General features: G+C 41.8%; 1 protein-coding gene across 1 annotated transcript; it reads right to left on the bottom strand.

The window, feature by feature from the left end:
* Nucleotides 1-670: 670 nt before the first annotated feature.
* On the bottom strand, nucleotides 671-16,044 carry jpt2 (Jupiter microtubule associated homolog 2). Its single transcript, XM_060840122.1, has 5 exons — nucleotides 15,948-16,044; nucleotides 6,013-6,155; nucleotides 4,350-4,495; nucleotides 2,930-2,972; nucleotides 671-2,782 (listed from the first exon to the last, which is right to left on the bottom strand). The coding sequence occupies exons 1-5, from the start codon at nucleotides 15,995-15,997 to the stop codon at nucleotides 2,625-2,627; spliced, it is 540 nt and encodes a 179-aa protein (XP_060696105.1). The 5' UTR covers nucleotides 15,998-16,044; the 3' UTR covers nucleotides 671-2,624.
* Between the last annotated feature and the right edge of the window lie 5,523 nt (nucleotides 16,045-21,567).

Below are 21,567 nucleotides of genomic sequence, written 5' to 3'. Positions count from 1 at the left end.
GTTACAAAGATCTGAAACCAACATGGACATTCTAAAAAGATGAGACTTAAACAATCCAATATTTTTTCCCCCCCCCATGTCATTTGTTGTATCAGACTAAACTTGCTATAAATTGTGTCTTATGATCTTGTACTCCACAACCACTTAAGTAGCAGTGCTCTGAAAGCTAGTGCTTCCAAATAAACTGTTGGACTATAAACCTGGTTGTGATTTTTTAAACAATTGGACTATTAATCCTTGTTAAACAGTTATGTCCAAGTGGAGTGACTTAACACTTAAAAACATTTGAGATTGTTCTTTGTTACTGATCTGATAGCTCACTTTTCAATCAGGAAGTTAATGGTTGGCATCTTGCATTTTGAACAGTTAGCTACTGCTCAGTAATGTATATGGCTAACTTTAGTGCTGATTAACAGTATAGTTCAGGAAATACATGATCATGGCACAACAGTTTGACCTACCCACAGTGAGCTGGAGGTTATCCCATTTCACTTGGGCACAGTAATTGGTACAGCCTCTTAACTCCCAGCCTTCCTTTCTTGAATGCTGCCTGCAACTGTTGACTAATCCTATTGTCTTATTAGTTTTGTGGAATATTTAGGTGATAAATAGTAGCAAGTTGATAAATAGAAAGAAATGCACAAATATGAGCCAGGCAGAAAAATCAGGCTTTGAGAAAAGTAGCAACATTTATTTATATCAATATAAAGTCCTGCACAAATTCACTCATCCATTCAACATGTACACCTTTTTCACCCATTTGCTACTAAGTTATTTTTTCCACCTTTAAAACTTGACTTCCCGGAGTTTGTGTACTATATAATTTGCACCTAGTCTGCTGTTTACAGCAATCAGCACTGTTCTCTGGAATACCTTTCCACCTACAGTGGGAGACAATTGACTTATTTCTATGAAAGCAAAAGAAAACTTTTTCATTTAGTGTTAAGCTGAAGAGTGATTGCAGACTCAAAACATCAAACCTCTCTTCACATGAGCCAAACCTGAGGTTTTTTTTTCCCAGCATTAAAGTTTATACCAAGTTTTAAAAAAAATACACAGTGAAAGCACATCTTAATAAAACTGCTCTTCATTTCACTGATTCACAAATAAGAGGTAAATTTTATTTTGGCCATTGCCATCCAGTTATCTACATCCAAACAATATGGTTGCATAAAGGCACAAGATATTTTCTCACTGGCAACAATTACTATGTGTCCTGATTTCCAGTACATCCCTTGAACTAGTATAAAAAAGATTGAGTTGTTATCAAGTTCCTCAAATGCTGCCTGTAGAAGCTGGAATCCATAGTAATTAATATGTAGAATGTATATTGAGTGTAGGGAAAAAATAAATTTTCTATAAAACAATTTAAATGTAGCAAAATTGTACTATCAAAACTGCATATCAAGAGAATACAGAGGTTCAAATAGAGCTATCTTTTAGTCCAATACCAAGTCCTTGTAAATGGGTTGTTTTCCTGTCCTATGTCAGTCTAGGTATAAATATCAGCAGAATTAAAAACTAAATTCAACTTGATTGTGTCACAAAGGCCTAAAAATTGACATAACTCTTCCCAGGAAAATTCTGCAAATTGAAACCTGCTGGTAATGTTTCCTTTGCATTACAGCTAAAATCAAAAGCCAGTTTAAAAAGTAAACTTTTGACCAACCAGAAGGAAACAGTAAACATTTCAGCAAAATAAATATTTCTAAATTAAATAATCTTGTCTATTTATGACAATGCTCAATATTGTATACTAGCTTGTAGCAGGTCAAAACAAAAAGATACCTGAGGATTTGGAATGGTCCATAATATGCATGTTTCAATCATGTCAAGGGATTGAGTGTACAATTAAAGATTTTACAGGTTTATATTCTTCAATTAAGACAAATTACACAATCCTGATCAATTTTATCCTGTTCTATCAATGCTTTTAATCTATATAGTCTTTAACAAGAGCTAGTCAAGTCATTTTTCACAGGTGCTCAAAATACAACTGTACATTGCAATGTTATGGATGGCCTAGTCCATTCCACAGGAAGAATACCGATCTTTTATCAGAAACCATGGCTTCCCAAACTTAACTCTGACATTGTCTACAGCTGCATGGTGTAGCTGACTGGCCATTCTTAGAGACTGAATCTGGACCAGAAACACCCAGTGAAAAAAAGATTAGGTTGCAAAGCATTGAAGCAAAGCACCCAAGAGCTTACACCTCCATTGCACTTTGCCTTGAACTTAAGACAGGGCTATTTTCAAGCACTTAAGATGCAGTGAAGGAAAACATTTGGAGGCAATAGATCAAACACCTGATTGAGCCAGATGTGATCAACAGCGGAGGACACAAGCAAGTATACAAATGATAGGTATGTCACTTTTGGGTATAGGCTACTTTATTTACAATGCAAGTTTTATTTTACCAATTGTTACAATTATTTAATCTCTAGATCACTTCAGCATTTTGGGCCAGCAAATCCTTGCTGAAATGAACAACTGCATTGAAAATAAAACAGCCTTTTGCAAATAAACCTTCAGTGTGAAAAAAGACAAAAATAATGTTTTTATACAAGTTAACCTCTGCACAAAACAGCAGATTAACTTGAGTCAAACAGTAAAGAACCTTCTCAGAACAAGGAGAGGGTGGATTTGCCACCTGGTGGTTGGGTAACTTTGTTATGGGATCGTGGACGTGGACCTAGATGAGGTTCATGATCATCCACTGTAGGCTCCTTTGGCTTTTCCTCAGCTTTTTTCTCCTCACTTTCTTCTCCATGTTCTTCATCTTAGAAGAAAAAAAGATTTAAAATCATTAATATCAACACCTTTCCAAAACTTGCAGAACATTTACATTTAACTGAAGCAGTGATGATTTCATATTTGGATGTGAATTATGCATATCAATTGTTACAATATACTGATCAAGTTTTACCTTTCAACTCCTCATCTGCATCACTGGAGAATATGTTTGCATCCTGTTTGGGGAAAAAGAAAGGTTAGTTTCTACACAGCAAAATAGACCCGATTATGTAACAAAACCACCAGTTAGAATTCTTTGGATCTAAATTATGCAGACACTAATTTAATCTAGTCTAAAGAAAGGATTTCACCAGTATAAATCTAGCATCAGCTAGGGAGGGATAGGATATTGGCAAAGGCACTGGAGTATTACAGAACCCCAGCCTCATGTTCTGAGGACATGGGTTTGAATTCAACATTAAAGACTGAGAAATCTGAATTCAATAAGAACTGGGAACATAAAACAGCCTAACTGGGACCATGTAATCACTGTCCACTAATCATAAAAACCCATCTGGTTCACTAATGTCCTTTAGGGAATGATCTGGTCTGGTGTACATATGAGTTTTTCCCATGGGAATATGGTTGACTTGCTGGCTTAACCAGCCACACATTCCAAGAATATTTTTTCTAAAACAAAAAGTATCATGGTAACCTGTGTATTTGTCTACAATGTAGTATTTCTCAAAACAAAGGACCTGTCAATATTAACATATGGTGGTCTAGCCAGCAACACCCACATTATGTAATTATTCCATCAATACTTAACTGTGATTAACAAATACAATTCATTTTCCTTGGGGGAAAAAGAAAGGACAGTCAAAGACGGTTCTATTTGACTGCAACCATCACTTGGCTGTCAAGCCACTGAACAAAATGTTTGTACTCTGGATGTATTATATCCCAGAAGTGACTGCACTTAATGCACAAAGGTTCAGTGATCGAGATGCATGGAAGTGATCTTTTTCAGCTGCCTTGTACATATTTAAACAAACTTAAATTGGCTTTATAAACATTAGCTTAATCTATACACAAGAGTAGAGCTAACCAAAATGCAATTTAAAATTAATTTTGTTTATTGTCACATGTACCAATATAGTGAAAAAATGTTGCTTTGTATGATTTGTCTGGTTAGTACACCTTACATAGGGTACTAGAACAGAACAAAAATACGTAACATTACAGCTACAGATTACAACTTTAATATAGGTCTTTCTGCTATAATGCTTCGTCGACACAAATTGGCTATACTGCAACTGACGAATCGCGGATACTGTTTGGACAACGCAAACTTTCTAATGAACGGTTATAGCAATTTTCTACGGCTGTTTCCTACAGCATGATTTTCTATCACACGGAGGTAGCAGGGGAATACAATCATTACATTATACCAGAATGCCCTGTATAGACAAGGTCTGTTCGAGTCTGATAACAGCAGGGAAGAAGCAGTTTAAATCCGTTGGTATGTATTTTCAAATTTTTCTACATAGTTTAACTGAGTTAATATCAGCTCTTACAGCAACTCAACTGAACATACATGCTTCCAACTTCACCTTTGGTTTGTTTGGATGGACACGAACTGTAGCAGGAGCAATTGGTTCCCCAAATATGTCATTGTTCTTATTATTATGAGTTGAAGCAGCACATTGTTGTGAAGAAACAGGCTCTGACTCACTGAAAATCCCACTGGTTTTTCCACCTAAATAAGAGGTTTGTCAGAAATAAGTTGCAGTTAGTTTAGTAACATATATGCTTCATTTAAAAAAAAATGATTCTGGACACTATCTGAAATGGTGAATTAAGTCATAAAGCAATTTATCAAATTATGGGAATGGGCCAAACTGCCCCTCTGTGCTGGTATTACTCCCAGCATATTCTAGAAAAGGGATTTGGCAGGATAGAGGAACTACCCATTATAATTCAAACTGCTGCAGTACCAAATTAAAAACAGTGTAGAGGAGGAAATTTAGTTTTAAGAATTAGCAAACAAGTTATACTCCTCTTTCTTGTACAAGCAAGAAGTAGAATGGAAGAAAATATTTCCAATTAACACTTGATTAGATATCTGTTTTAGTTTACTTGCATCTACAGCCCTCTTGGCAATATACAGTAACATTCAGATGAGTCTACAGGTCATGAAAGCTTGCCATAATTAAAGCTGTGGGGAATATGCTGCAGGTCAGACAGTGGATGGGGAGGGAAAGTTAACATTTCAGGACATGCTCATCCTTCATGGGGTTGAAACTTAAATGTTTTTCCACAGACTGAGTTAAAGTATTTTTAAATTCATATTTCCTACACTTGCAAACTTGTGCCAAAATGTCCTAAAATCAGCAGTCAGCTTAAAGTCTGATCTCTCAGCAACTTCTTCAGACATTCTCTTGCATCTAAATTTAACAAAATATCTTCATGGATGACCACTTGTGATATTGGTCAATAGGTCCCATAAAATGTATAGGACATCAGTATGTAGATATCGGAGATATTGCATGATAAAATTAGGGCTAGAAGCGATAATCTGTGCAAGAATCACCCATTTAAAATGGCTAAGAAGGAACTTCGTCCAAGGGTTGTGAATGATTGGAATTCTTTTATCACAGAGGGCTATCAAGTTTGGATTGTTAAGTGTACTCGAGGAGTAAATGGACCAATTTCTAATAGGTAAGAGAATCAAAGCATATGGGGAAAGATAGAGAAAGGTGAAACCTGAGGATTTTCAGATCAGTCATTATCTCATTGGTGGAGCAGACCTTAGGCAAAGTGGCCTAACTACATCTTACGGTAAATAGCATCTGGATTTGGTTCTTGTACAAAGTTGGAATAGGATCTTCAGTTTAGATGCAAGACCATCCCTAATCGTATCATGCAGCATCCCAGAAATAGCTGCATACTGATGCCATATATATTTATAGAACCAGTACAAATATCAGTGATCATCCATGAAGATATTAAATTCAGTTTAGAGGCAAGAGAACTTCTGAGATGTTACATGAGATGAGACGAGAATAATATTGGGACAATGGTTTCAGCACATTTCTACAGATGTTGGAAATAAGTACTTCCAGTATTGTCTTTTTAAATTCATAATAGATCAGAGAATCAGTGCAGAGAAAGTTTCAGGCTCATGGGCATGTCCTAAAGTGTTAACTTTCCCTCCGTATCCACTGCCTAACCTACAGGGTATTCACAACAGCTTTTATTATTAATTTTCTTTACCTGGAGGATTAGATCTCTTTGGCAATGAAGTTTCTTCAGGAGGCCCAAAAATGTTGGATGCCATCTTATGGGGTTTACTGGACGAGACATCAGTGGCACCAAATATATTGCTGGAACCACCACCGGGTGGTTTGAGCACACGACTAATGAGAACAAAGAAAATCAGAATTATATGCCCCACTATCCTCTGTACATCAAATTCAAAATCAAACTTCAGTTACTGATATCAAATGCCAATGGTAGATAGTTATGACATTTCAATATAATTGAAGTGTAGCATGCAGCATTTGAAACAAAATTTAATTTAAATTTAGTATTAGCAAGTCCATTTATGACCCCAGTTGATGGCAATACTGGGCAAGTTAGATCATACAGATATAACAAAAACAAGCCTTCTGTTTGACTTATCTATACCAACCAAGTTTCTCTAAACCAAACTAGTCTTGCTTACCTGCATTTGGCCTCTATCACTAAAAAGAAAACTTCATGTACCTGCCCAAACATCTTTTGAAATGTTGTAACAGTACCTGCATCCACCACTTTCTCTGGCATTCACTTCACATACTAACCACTCTGAAAAAGTTACCCCTTTTAAATCTTTAGCCTCTCACCTTAACATACCTTTTTTGTTTTGAGCTCCCCGACCCTAGGGAAAAAGGCCTATTCTATTTATGTTATCTATGCTCATGATTTTAGAAGCCTCCTAAAAGCCACTCCTCAACCACCTATGCTCCAATGAACAAGTCATAGCCTATCCAACCTCTGCTTATAACTCAACTCTCCAGTCCTGAAAATATCCTTGTAAATCTTTTCTGAACCCATTCGCTTGAGATATGGTGGGATAGATCACAAGTTTTATTTTTGCTATTTGCTTACTTTGGTGGTCAGTGACAGATTACATCTTGAAGTTGCCAATGAACTCTAAACTTGTTAGCAGTAATTTCACAAAAGTGGAAAAAAAAGCTACTTCACATTATGCAAGAATTATTTGAAACTGTCTTAATTCAAATAACAAATAAAGATCGAACATTTTTACCCTCAACCTTTGAGCACAAACCTCAACATAGGGCTGTAATTCCACTAAGCAACAGTTTATTTTCCTCCCATCCAGCCTTTTTCTGTAATGCATAAAACTGTTATCCTCAAGGATTTAACCACTGAAATGCATGTAATAAACAGGTCTCTAGAATAGTTACCATAGGGTGTCTTCTCCCTTCATAAACATACAATATAAAAATACCAAGAAAATGCCTACATTGTTCTTTCACTTTAGTACACAGGTTTCCAAGTAACATTATGAATTTCTCCCATGGTATTGCACACAGACTACTTAAAGTAAACGGTCCATGGTGTCAGGTCTACTATTTTAGCACGGATAGATGACTGACCGATTAATAGAAGAGAATTGGGATAAAGGGAGCATTCTCGGAATGGCAACCTATAACTCATGCAGTGCCACAGGTGTTAAATGCTAGGGCCACAATTATTTACAAAGTGTTTAGGTTTATGATTCAGATGATGGAAGTGAATATACTAGTCGGCAGTTGGCAGATGCCAAAATTAGGTGGGAAGGCATGTAGCAAGGTTGACAGTTTACAAAGGAGTACAGAGTGATATGGAATTGAAATGGGTGGTGCTGGAAAAGCACAGCAAGTCTGGCAGCATCCAAGGAGCAGGGGAGTTGACGTTTTAGGCATAAACCCTTCATCAGCAAGGTCAGACAGTGAGTGGGCAAAAACCTGACAGATGGAACAAAGCATAGAAAAAAATGTGAGGTTATGTGCTTTGACAGGAAGAACAGAACAGCTGATTCTTTAAACGAGGAACGACTGCAGAAAACTGCAGCCGTGGGATCTGGGTTCCCTTGTGCATAGCTCACAAAAGCTAGGATCCAAGTTCAGCAGGCAAGAGAGATGGTAAATGAATTGCTGGCTGTTATTTCAAAAGAACAGAGATTCTGTTCTGATGCTGGAGATTGAAAACACAAGCAGGCAAACCCAACAGGTACTGTTGTTAAAATAGAATAATAGGGAGGTGTTACTAAAACCATACAGGACACTTGTCAGACCACACTTGGAACACTGAACAGTTTTGTTTCTTTATCCAAGGAATACTATCCTAGCATTGAAGGCAGTCTAGGAAAGGTTCACTTGGTTGGATTCTGGGACTGCAGGGCATGAGCATGTACTAGCTCAGAAAAATGAGAGAAAACCTTAATAAAACCTACAAAATACTTAAGGGGCTTGACAGGGCAGATTTGGAAACACTGTTTCCCCTTGTGGGAGCATCTAGGACGAAAGTGCATAATCCCAGAGTAATCACCCTAGTTAAGGGGGAGATAAGGAGGATTTTTTCCCCTCCCTGGTTAAGAGGTCTAAGGAATTATTTACTGTATAGAGTTGTCAGATTGCATTGATGAGACAGGAGGAAAGTGGAGTGAGAATTATCAGATCTATTGAATGATGGCACATAGTTAATGGTCGGAACAGTCTACTCCTGCTCTGATTTCTGACAGAACATCAAGTTCCACATCAAGGTGAAATGACACTTCAAGAATGCAGGAGGGATTAAATAAAGTAACCTGGTTGAGGTAACAATAGACAATGGGCATTTCCAACAGGAGATGATACAAACATTGACTATCATGGCATATTATCGTCACTGAACCCCCAGCAATACCCTTGGGATTACTACTGACCAGCCATGTAAACATTGGGGTTACAAAAGCAAGACCAGCGCCACAAAATGCTGCAGCAAGTAACTCAGCTTCCAATTCTTCAAAACCTGCCACTATCGCCAAGGCACAGGTCAGGAGTGCAGTGGAATATCCCAACTATCTAGACTCAACTTGAAAAACACCTGAAGAAACTGAACACAATGTAAGCAATGCAGCCCACTTGATTGGCACCCCACATAATAGGAGGAAGTGAGGACTGCAGATGCTGGAGATCAGAGCTGAAAGTGTGTTGCTGGAGAAGGGCAGGTCAGGCAGCACCCAAGGAGCAGGAGAATCGATGTTTCGGGCATGAGCCCTTCAGGAATGAGGAGAGTGCGCCAAGCAGGCCAAGACAGAAGGTAGGGAGAAGGAACTTGGGGGAGGGGCGTTGGAAATGCGATAGGTGGAAGGAGGTGAAGGTGAGGGTGATAGGCCGGAGTGGGGGCGGAGAGGTCAGGCAGAAGATTGCAGGTTAGGAAGGCGGTGCTGAGTTCGAGGGATTTGACTGAGACAAGGTCAGGGGAGGGGAAATGAAGAAACTGGAGAAATCCGAGTTCATCCCTTGTGGTTGGAGGGTTCCTAGGCAGAAGATGAGGCGCTCTTAATCCAGCCATTGTGTTGCTATGGTCTGGCGATGGAGTCGCCCAAGGACCTGCATGTCTTGGTGGAGTGGGAGGGGGAAGTCCAGCCCCACCTTTTCCTCCGCTTCATCGATGACTATATTGGTGCTGCCTCGTGCTCCCACGAGGAGGTTGAACAGTTCATCCACTTTACCAACACCTTCCACCCCGACCTCAAATTTATCTGGACCGTCTCAGACTCTTCCCTCCCCTTCCTAGACCTCTCCATTTCTATCTCGGGCGACCGAATCAACACAGACGATATTTACTATAAAATCGACCGACTCCCACAGCTACTAAGACTACACCTGCTCCACTCTGCCCCCTGTAAAAACGCCATCCCATATTCCCAATTCCTTCGTCTCTGCCACATCTGCTCCCAGGAGGACAAGTTCCAATACCAAACAACCCAGATGGCCACCTTCAAAAGACTGCAAATTCCCCCCAGCTGTGATCGACGATGCTCTCCACCACATCTCCTCCACTTCCCACTTCTGTCCTTGAGCCCCGCCCCTCCAATCGCCACCAGGACAGAACCCCACTGGTCCTCACCTACCACCCCACCAACCTCCAGATACATATCACCCTTTGTCATTTCCGTCACCTCCAAAACGGACCCCACCATCAGGGATATATTTCCTTCCCCTATCAGCATTCCGAAAAGACCACTCCCTCCGTGACTCCCTCGTCAGGTCCACACCCCCCCACCAACCCAACCTCCACTCCCAGCACCTTCCCCTGCAACCACAAGAAATACAAAACTTGCCCCCACACCTCCCCCTTTATTTCCCTCCAAGGGCCCCAAGGGATCCTTCTATATCCGCCACAAATTCACCTGCACCTCCACACACATCATTCACTGCATTCGCTGCACCCAACGTGGCCTCCTCTGTATTGGGGAGACAGGCCGCCTACTTACAGAACGTTTCAAAGAATACCTCTGGGACACCCGGACCAACCAGCCCAACTACCCCATGGCTCAACACTTCAACTCCCCTTCCCACTCCACCAAGGACATGCAGGTTTTTAGACTCCTCCATCACCAGACCATAGCAACACAACAGCTGGACCAAGAGCGACTCATCTTCCGCCTAGGAACCCTCCAACCACAAAGGATGAACTCCGATTTCTCCAGTTTCCTCATTTCCCCTCCCCCACCTTGTCTCAGTCAAATCCCTCGAACTCAGCACCACCTTCATAACCTGCAATCTTCTTCCTGACCTCTCCACCCCCACCCCCGGTCTATCACCCTCACCTTAACCTCCTTCCACCTATTGCATTTCCAACACCCCTTCCAAGTCCCTCCTCCCTACCTTTTATCTTAGCCTGCTTGGCACACTCTCCTCATTCCTGAAGGGAATATGCCCGAAACGTCGATTCTCCTGCTCCTTGGATGCTGCCTGACCTGCTGCGCTTTTCCAGCAACACATTTTCACCCCATAATATCTCCAACCCCCACCTGCCCAAGCACCGACATGGAGTGATCTGCAGCACATATGATATGCCTGAGTCACACAATGCTTCAACAGCACCTCAAAAACCTAGAAACACTTACCATCCAGCAAATGTCTGGGAACAGATCCCCCTTCAAGTCACACCATATCTTGGAAATGTACTATCATTAATTTGATCACTGGATCAAAAACCTTAAACTCCCATGGACACTATAGGTAAGACTGCACCAGGTGGACTACAGTAGTTCAAGGTGGTAGTCCACCAGCTTTCAGAGCAATTAGAAGTGAGCACACAGCTCTGCTAGCAACACCCCGATCACCGAAAGAGCAAACCATCACCTTTGATCAGACTATAGAAATTGGTTCCACTACGAAGTGAAATTTAAAAAAAGTATCATGACAGAACTATTAATAGCACTTACCCAGTTAGACTAAGCAGACTGTTGAACAATTCCATGTTAGCAAACATTCAGTTTCACTTCATATTTAAACAAGGTGGGTATTACTCCTTTCCATTTGCAGATTACCATACGAGAGCCAAAGCCTAGCTCGGTTTAACTTATGATTCTTTAACCCCTGGGGCAGACTGGTATTACTATTTAATTATGTCACCATAAGTTGTTCATCTAATGATAAACAACTTAACCCCTGATGCTTTGTCAAACTGGAATAACTGCATGACACCAGTTACACATTAGCTAGCCTGCTATACTACACAAAAAAGATTATGCACAGTGAATAACCAAGTTTATCAGAAAGAAACATTTGGTATCTAAACTCCTGAACAAACTTGCATTACTGAGAAATTAAGTTGCAATGTATAATCAACTTGTGCAGTCTACTGCCAGCCCTTCAAGTAAACAATCTGAACCTTTACTTAAAAGGAAAAAAGACAAAATACACATTGAGTTGCAAGGAATCTTACTTGCTGTTCACCATCAATTTGTTAATAGTATAAATTAGATTACTGTAATCAATTTAAGTGAGACCAGCTGAACAAAGTCCAGAGTTCACAGCAAATAGACAAAATTTGACAGAGTTCTAAAGTTTACCCAAACAGATTACATAAAATCCAGTTACTACTAAAAGTCACCTTACTAGATAGGTGAATAAATCTTAAATTGCAACTAGTCTCAAGCCAAGTCTAGTCATTAACAATTCTTGTGTAATTCAGTTCTGGGAATACAGTACAAATGGTCAGCTGATTGAATAATGCTCAGGTTTTGTCTATCATAACACGAACAGCCCATGAGAGACAACAAACCAAGTGTCTGTTAACCAGCTGGCAACTAAACAATTTAGGCAAGTGAGGACTGTAGATGCTGGAGATTAGAGTCACGAGTGTGGTGCGAGAAAAGCACAGCAGGTCAGGCAGCATCCAAGGAGCAGGAAAATCAACATTTCGAGCAAAGGCCCTTCATCATGATTGAGGCTGGGAGCCACAGAGCGGGGGGATAAATGGAAGAGGGGTGGGGTTGGGCTGAAGAAAGCTGAGAGAGTGAGATAGCCAGGGTAAAGGTGATAGGTCAGAGGGGAGGGTCAAGCAATTAGGTGGAAAGGAAGATGGACAGGTCAAGAGGGCGCTGCTGAGCTGGAAAGTTGAAACTGGGATGAGATGGGTGGGGGCAGAAATGAGGAAACTGGTGAAATCCACATTGATGCCATATGGTTGAAGGGTCCCGAGGTGGAAGATGAGGCGTTCTTCCTCCAATGTCAGGTGACTTTTGCAGAGTGAACTTGATCTTTAAAATTTGGTGATTTAGCGTAAAAATAAAAGGGTTACAAGTATTAACTATTACAACAATGGTTCATATGCTGTAATGAATCCAGCATTACAGTTTGAAGTGAAATTGGAGAGGATATTACAAGACATTTGCTTGGTTAAATTCCCATCAAGTGAAGGTTTAAATTATCAGCTGAAGGATACCTAAGCAACAATATAACCTTTGATTCACATCAGTACATGCTCAAGCATGAATTCACAATTTAGATTTGAGTCGAGCAGACATCCATACGAGTTTAGAACTAATTGGCACCCTTCAGAATTAGTAGGCGCCTGAAATCATCTTTCCGCATGATTTAACATGGTGAACAATGGTTGACACTAAACAAAGGACAGGTGCGAATTTAAAATATACAAAAATTGACTGTTCAGCTCAACAAGTTAATCGCCAGCTTAGATTTCACATGTGCCTCCTTCTATTCTAGTCATTTTGACGCCAAGCAGTAAAAGTCTCATTGTTTCTCCTCATCACTCCAACGAAACGATCAGGTTGTCACCGAGTTCTAGATAGCACTGTTAATAATCTCATGCATCATTAGGAACAGGAGGCTATTCAGACCCTCAAGCCTGTTCCACAATTCAATGTTATCTGCACAGATCAACCATGATCTGAAATAGGCAGAGGAGGCAGGTAGTGTTGAAGCAGGGAGCCTGCAGAATGACTCAGACAGGATAGGAGAATGGGTAGAGAAGGGGCAGATGGAAACAATGTGCAAAAGTGTAAGGTCGTGCACTTTGGTAGGAATAGAGGCATAGATACTTTCTAAACAGCGAAAGCCTTTGGAAATCTGAGGCATAGAGCCTAGTATAGGATTCACTTAATGTTAATTTGCAGGTTCCGTTCACTGAGTTAGGAAAACAAATGCAATGTTAGCATTCACTTCAAGGGGTCTAGAATGCAAGAGCAGAGATCTGTTGCTGAAGCTATACAAGGCTTTGGTCATATCTTGACTATATAAGCAGTTTTGGGCCCTGAATCTAAGGGAGGATATGCTGGCATTGGAGGGGATCTAAAGGAGGTTTACATAAATAATCCCATGGATGAAGAATTTACCTCATAAGGAGTGGTTGAGGACACTGTCTGTACTCCATGGAACTTAGAGGTATGATGTGGGGAAATCTCATTGAGACTTAGAGAACAGAAATGCCCGAATAGTGTGGATATAGAGAAGATAGTCTCTTCTATTAGTGGAAGTAGTAAGACCAGAGGTCAAAACTCAGCTTGAAAGGATGACCCTTTAGAACAGAGATAAGGAGGAATAGTCAACCCAAGGATGGTTCATCTGTGGATTTCATTGCCAGATGGCTGTGGATGCCAAACTAATGACCATATTTAAGACAGATAGATAGGTTCTTCATTGGTAAAGAGACCAATAGTTGCAGGAGAATGGGGTTAAAAAAAATCTCAGTCATGATCAAATGGCAGAACAGCCTAATTCTGTTCCTTTACCTTATGGTCTATGCCTTTGGCCCAGGATAATACAGTGGGAGATTCTCAGGGCAGTGTCCTAGGACCAACCAAAAAAGACAAGAACACCACCACCTACAAACTCCCCTCCAAGCCACACAATCCAGACTTTTTTTTCCTGGAGGCTGGGAAAGAGGATGGAGGGAGCATGGTGGGGATAGGAGGGAAAAGAGTCAGACTGGTGTTGCCAAAATTCCCTCCCCAGCAACACTGCAGATCTACATATAGCACATGGACAGGACATAATTCTAAAATGCAATTCACCATCATCTTCTCAACAGAGATGGACAATACATGCTGGTCCACACCTCAAGTTAGTTAATTAATAGGAATGTCAAACCTCAGGATGTTACTCCAAGACTACAGCCTATACCGTTTTAGAGTGGATTTGCAAGAAAAGGGTTAACAGCTCAGAGAACTGAGGGTTTTTTTAAAAAAAAAACACAGCATGATGGCTGCACTGTAGAAGAATGTCAAATGGAATAGGTTCTTGTTCAACTCAGTGCTCAGAAAACCTCAAATTTAATCTGGAATTCTTTGTCACCATCCTTGACAAGGAGGCGGTCATTCATTCTTCAGGAATACAATGGCTTAGCACATGCCGGAGATTCCATGAAGTGAACGGCTAGTGAGGGAGGCAAATACAAAAAGTGACAAGGGAATTTGTGGAATCTTTCAAGGAGCTGGGGCGTAGAGAACTTCCAGAGAGAGAGAGAGAGAGCGCACGAGAGAGATAAATACTTTAACACAAAAGATTTGGTCAGTTCTTGTTGCTCAGATATCAGCAAATGACGAAGCATTAGTTCCTGTATTGGAGACGGAAGACTGACTCAAAGTGAAACTGCACACACTGGGGTATGGCTCACTCATCCCCAGAAGAAGCTAGAGATTCTTTCTATAATTCACCACACAGAGGGAAGGGTAAATGAAGTGAAATTACTGAGGGGAGGGATATTCGGAGCCACCACCTCACAACAGAGATAGTTTTAAACAAGGACACGGTGGTGGTGGAGAGAAGACAGAAAAAAAAGGGTACAGAGTTCCTCTTATCCTGGAAGGGGGCAGTAAAGGGGGGCATCCAGAGCTTCCCCCCCCCCCCACCTCAGCCCAAAGAAAGGGGGCATCCAGAGCTTCCCCCCACCCCCCACCTCAGCCCAAAGAAAGGGGGCATCCAGAGCTTCCCCCCCCCCCACCTCAGCCCAAAGAAAGGGGGCATCCAGAGCTTCCCCCCCCCCCCACCTCAGCCCAAAGAAAGGGGGCATCCAGAGCTTCCCCCCCCCCCCACCGCAGCCCAAAGAAAGGGGGCATCCAGAGCTTCCCCCCCCCCCCACCTCAGCCCAAAGAAAGGGGGCATCCAGAGCTTCCCCCCCCCCCACCTCAGCCCAAAGAAAGGGGGCATCCAGAGCTTCCCCCCCCACCTCAGCCCAAAGAAAGGGGGCATCAAAGAGGACATTCAAAGACCCTTACCCCCGGAAGACAGTAAAAAGGATCAGACAGACCCCTCCCCTGGGTGAGGGGGTTAGGTAGTAAGAAGAAAGGCTTTCAGAGACCCCGAAGGGGGGGGGGGGGTAAATAAGGAGAGCTTTCTGCCTCCACGAGTGGCGGGGGGGGGGGGGAAAGAGAAGGAGGACACTCAGAGACCCCTCTCCGGAGCTTGGGGTGGGGGTGGGGGGGTGAGGTAAATGGGTCGGGCTCTCAGAGCGCCCCGGTCCGGGTGCGGGGGCTCGGGGTTGGTAGGAACAAGGATATTCAGACCCTGAGGGCGGGGGGGTGGGGGGTTTCTCTCCCCGAGGCCCGACACATGGTGGAGGGAGAGACCGCGATGTTAAAGGTACACCCGCTGACGACAACAAGATAGAACTCACGGGCGGTGAGCGCGCGGCCTCTCCTTTACCTGGAATTGGGTTTATCCTGCAGGCCCTGGAAAGTACTTGTCGAAGTCATGACCAACTCTCGCCTTCTCTCACCCTCCAACGGCCGCGGGCCACTTCCCGCCCGTCGCTATTTAAACCAGCGGCGGGCACAGCGTCGCCTCCCATTGGTCGGATCGCACGTCAGTTAGGTGTGGTACCGCCCCACCCTGAAGGAAAGACGAACCCCATTCGCTTGGGGTCCGCATCAATCCCGGCCCACTCCGCAGGATACGCAGGTCCATTGGGTTATGCTGACGTCAATCAACTGGCCTCCCAGCCAAAGAAATATCCGATATACCGGCATCTAGTCCCACCCAGAGGAATAAGCATTCTGATTGGACAGACACCAACCCAATCTAGTTACTTTCTTAAAAGTTAAAAATCACACAGCAGGTTATAGTCCAACAGGTTTAATTGGAAGCACACTAGCTTTCAGAGCATCGCTCCTTCACCGGGTGATAGTGGAGGGCTCAGAATTTATAGCAAAAATTTGCAGTAACTGAAATTATACATTGAAAAATTGATTGTCTGTTAAGCCTTTCATCTGTTAGAATACAGTGATAGTTTCACTTCTTTCATGTGTAAATCACAAAACTTTTTTTAAAAAGGTTGCATTCTCAGGTTAGCTGTTACCAGTGGTGATAGCTAGACAATATGTTGAAGGTACAGGTTGTGCAGGTCTGTGAGAGTGTTGTCCTGAGCTGGATGGTGCCTGACCTGCTATGCTTTAACCAGCAACACATTTTCAGCAATATGTTGAAGGTGTTGGCCCCCTGTGTTGTCTGTCTATGCCATGATGTTTAGATTGATTCTAACCTAAAAAGTGAGATAGTGGAGGTTGATGTGAATGCATGCAGTTTTTGAGCAAAGTACAATGTAACCCTGCAAGTACAAATTCACCCCACAAAATGTGTGCGCATGTGGGGCTTTGTCTGTGTGTGTGTGTCTGTCTGTCTGGGTTGGGGGTTGTGAGTGAGAAAGTGTATGTGTGTGCATAGCGAGTGTAGAGTGTCTTAAGTCTGTGAGGAGGGGCATGTGTGTCTGTCAGGGTATCTGTGGGTGTCTGTGTGTGTGTTTGTGTATATGTGTGTCCATGTGTATGTGTGTATAAGAGTTCGTGTGTGTGTGTGTGTGTGTGTAGAGGAGTGTCTGTGTGTCTGTGCGTGTATAGTGCAATGGTGGTCACCTGTAATGTGACATGAACCCAAGGTCCCAGTTAAGGTCCTCCCTGTGGGTACTGAACTTTGCCATCAGCCTCTGCTCGGCCACATTTCTCTGCTGCCTGTCCCAAAGTCCACCTTGGAGGATGGTCACCCGAAGGTCCAAGGTCGAATGTCCTGGACCACTGAAGTGATCCCCAAAGGCTACGACAACGGATGAATGGGCACCGCACAACGATCAACAGACAGGAGTGTTCCCTCCCAGTTGGCTGAGCAGAGGCTGATAGCAAAGGGAGGGCCTCAACCGGGAACTTGGGTTCATGTCACATTACAGGTGACCACCATTGCACTATACACACACACACACACACACACACACACACACACGCGCACTCAGACACCCAAATACACCCTTACAGACAGACACACTCCCACACGCACCCCCTCCTTCACAGACTTAAGACACTACACACACATACACTCACAACCCTCAACCCAGACAGACACACACACACAGACAAAGCCCCACATGCACACATACATTTTGTGGGGTGAATTTGTTCTTGCAGGGTTACATTATACTTTGCTCAAAAACTGCATGAATTCATGTAAAACTCCATTATCTCACTTTTTAAGATTAGAATCAAGCTAAACATCATAGCATAGACAGAGAACACAGGGGGCTAACACCTTCAACATATTGTCTAGCTATCACCCATTGTTAACAGCTAACAACTGCTTTTAAAAGATTTCCTAACATAGCATCAGAATTATAGGCAAGAGTATCTTACAATAGAGGAATATCCCTAGAGGGAGAAGATTTAATTAAACTGCAACAAGACATTCTATGAAAACATGTCTAGTTTTAACACTAGCATGTTTGTTTGCAATGGACAGCAAAGTTTTTGATGAACACAGATTTGAGGTGGTTGGGAGGCTGCTCATAACTGCCTTGGAATAGTGGAGTCTGATGGCAACAAATGAATACTTCAACTATTTGTACGTAACCATAAATTTTGCAGGTAAAGCTCAATTGCTCATGAGATGAGCCAGACTGAGAGACTTGATTAGAGGGTGTGGTGCCTTTATCCATGAGCCAAGTTTCAGTCAAACATGGAATATTAATACAAACAACATCTATCATTTATATAGCATCTTTAACAGTGAAATATTAAATTGAAATCTTGCAGGAAGTTGTGAATAACCATTGATGGTGGCAGTGTTCAATGTTAATAGGTGTGTTAGTGTATTAAAGTGGTGGAAATACGTAGTCTTGGAGACTAGTATTGTTATGGAATTTCAGGTTTAACTACATGAAACAAGATATCCTAGGTTCACGTGGTCTACTTTAGTCTTTGAATGTATGGACCAGTCAATGGCATAAGAGGAGATTTTACAGCAGGAATCAAAGCAATCATATTAATCCTACTGGCTGAACTGGTTACAAAGATTTTACAAAATAAAAAGGTAGTTACAAAGAAAACTTAGGTAACTTATGCCGAACTAACTAGAATTACTCAGAAGTCATATTCATCATTTTAGATTTTGTCATGTATTTAACAAAGTATTACTATTTACCTCAAAATGTGGAAAGATTCAATAAATACGGAATCAAGGTCATTCATTGGCAAAATTGTCCAGGATAGAAAAAAGTTTAAGAATTGGAACAATGTTAAAACACCAGAGCAAATCTACAAAGTTCTTCTTGCAAACAAGAGGAGCAAACAAAAATAAAGTAAATTGCATGCCTCAACACAAATGAGAAATAGTTTTCCCTCTTAAGTGATATGCACCTCAAAGACTACTCATTTCCGCTCACACAACATTGCCTGGTGACAAATCACTTGTCCACATTTTTGGCGCCTCCAGACTTGATTTGTCCAATACATGTGTATGGCATCCAAACTTCCCAAAACTTCTCATCTCATCTGGTACTGTATTTTGCACTATAATTAGCACAGTGTTAAACAAGTTACTGGCATTTATCCTTTATCGAACCAATTCTTTTAAATAATTTCCTCATTTCCCCATAAAAACATCTATTATTTGCCATTAGACAACTGAGTCAAAAAGATTTCTTTGTGATTCCTTAATATGACCATGCAACTATAATACATTTTTGTGTCTTTAACTTCTTGTTCGAAGGTCTGAATTTTGGGTCACTCATTTTTATCCATTATAATTTCTAAATGTCCTCAATAGTCATGTTATTCAGGCATATGCACCAGGATGTCAAATAGAAAAACATTGCCACTTGGGAGGAATGAAATAGAAAGGCTCTAACTCATTTGATTCCCGGGAACTGTCTTTGTGCTAAAAATGACATTTTCCAATAAGGTTAAGCAACACAAGTGGGATTTGGCATTCAAAAAAAATTGAAATAATCAGATTTAAGAGTACATAATTAAGTGATTCTTTTGCATAAACATTTTGTTAGTTTTGTGTTGCATTTGAAGAACACCACTCTCAACAATTCAGCACTCCCCTGGCACAGCACTGATGTATTAAACAAGATTATATTGCTGAATAAGGCACTGGTCAGACAGCATTTGGAATATTGAGAACCATTTTGAGCTCCATAATCTAAGAGAGGATATGCTGGTCTTTGAAAGGGTCCAGAGGAGGTTCATAAGAAAGAGCGGCTGAGGACTCTGTGCTTGATGGAATTTATAAGTGATGGGGGGGCGCGGTCTGGATCTCACTGCAACAGAATACTGAGAGCTGTGGATAGAATGGACATAGAGAAGATTTTTCCACAAGTCGGAGACTTAAGACCTGAGGGCATGGCCTCAGAGTGAATAGATACTTCAGACAGGATATAGACACTTCAGACAGGACATGGAGGGAAGTAAAAATGGGGTGGTGGAGTTTCAACGCTGGTCAGGGATGATATCACAGCTGTGCTAATGGAGGATACTATGGAGGGCTTGAGTAGTGAGGCATTATGGATGGAGCTGAGAAATAAGAAGGGTGCAGTTACATTGTTGGGGCTGTATTACAGGCCTCCCAACAGTGAACGTGAGGTAAAATAACAAATAGGTAAACAGATTATGGAAAGATGTAGAGGCAATAGAGTAGTGGTGATAGGAGATTTTAATTTTTCCAACATTGACTGGGATACACTTAGTGTCAGAGGTCTGGATGGGGCAGAATTTGTAAGAAGTGTCCAGGAGAGTGTTCTAGAGCAGTATGTCAATAGTCTGACGAGGGAAGGGGCCATATTGGACCTGGTACTGGGGAACGAGCCAGGACAGGTGGTAGAAGTTGCGATGGGGGATTTCTTTGGAAACAGTGATCACAATTCTAAGTTTTAAAATACTCATAGACAAAGATGAGAGTAGTCCTGAGGGAAGAGTGCTAAACTGGGCCAAGGCCAATTATATCAAAACTAGGCAGGATCTGGGGATTGTGGATTGGATACAGATATTTGAAGAAAAGTCCACATTTGATATGTGGGAAGCTTTCAAAGATAGGTTAAAAATAGTGCAGGATAGGCATGTCCCTTTGAAGGTAAAGGATAGGAAAGGCAAGATTCATGAACCATGGATGACGGGAGAAACCGTATGACTAGCCAAGAGGAAAAGGGAGGCGTACATAAGGCCCAGGCAGCTAAGAACAGAATGGGCCCTGCAGGAATATCGGAAAAGTAGGACCAGTCTTAAATGAGGAATCAAGTGGGTTAAAAGGGGTCATAAAATACCTTTAGCAAGTGGAATTGAGGAGAATCCCAAAGCCTTTTATTCTTATATAAGTAAACGGGTAAGTAGAGAAAGGATTGGTCCACTAAAGGATAACGAAGGAAGGCTGTGTGTCGAACCTGAGAAAATGGGTAAGATTCTGAATGATTACTTTGCATCAGTGTTCACTGAGGAGAGGGGCATGATGAATGTTGAGATTAGAGATAAAAGTTTGATCAGTCTGGATCATGTTGGCATAAGTAGGGAAGATGTGTTGGGTAGGTTAGAGGTTATTAAGGTGGACAAATCCCTAGGACCGGATGGGATCTATCCCAGGTTGCTGAGTGAGGCAAGAGAGGAAATAGCTGGGGCCCTGACCTTTGTAGCATCCTTAAATACAGGTGAGGTGCCAGAGGACTGGTGGGTTGCTCATGTCGCCCTTCTGTACAAGAGGGGTAGTAGGGATACTCCGGGTAACTACAGACTAGTGAGCCTGATGTCAGTGGTGGGAAAGTTGCTGGAGAAGGTACTGAGGGATAGGATCTATTTATATTTAGAAAAGAATGGGCTTATCAGCGATAGGCAACATGGTTTTAGGCAGGCCTTACCAACGTAATAGAGTTCTTTGAGGAAGTGATCAAGTTCATAGATGAAGAAAGGGCTGTAGATGTCAGTTCCCCATAGTTAACTAATAGAAAAAGTGAAGTCACATGGTGTGCAGGGTGTTCTAGCTAGGTAGATAAAGAACAGGTTGAGCAACAGGA

This window comes from Hemiscyllium ocellatum, chromosome 20 (assembly GCF_020745735.1).
Source record: "Hemiscyllium ocellatum isolate sHemOce1 chromosome 20, sHemOce1.pat.X.cur, whole genome shotgun sequence".
Taxonomy (NCBI): Eukaryota; Metazoa; Chordata; class Chondrichthyes; order Orectolobiformes; family Hemiscylliidae; genus Hemiscyllium; species Hemiscyllium ocellatum.
This window is presented reverse-complemented; position numbering and strand designations above follow the sequence as displayed.

Excerpts from the sequence above, each read along its gene's own strand:
- jpt2 (XM_060840122.1), bottom strand. The coding sequence starts at position 15,997 with ATGACTTCGACAAGTACTTTCCAGGGCCTGCAGGATAAACCCAATTCC. Across the intron at positions 6,156-15,947 it reads CAGGATAAACCCAATTCCAG|TCGTGTGCTCAAACCACCCG; the intron begins GTAAAGGAGAGG and ends TGTTCTCATTAG. Across the intron at positions 2,973-4,349 it reads TCCATCCAAACAAACCAAAG|GATGCAAACATATTCTCCAG; the intron begins GTGAAGTTGGAA and ends TTCCCCAAACAG.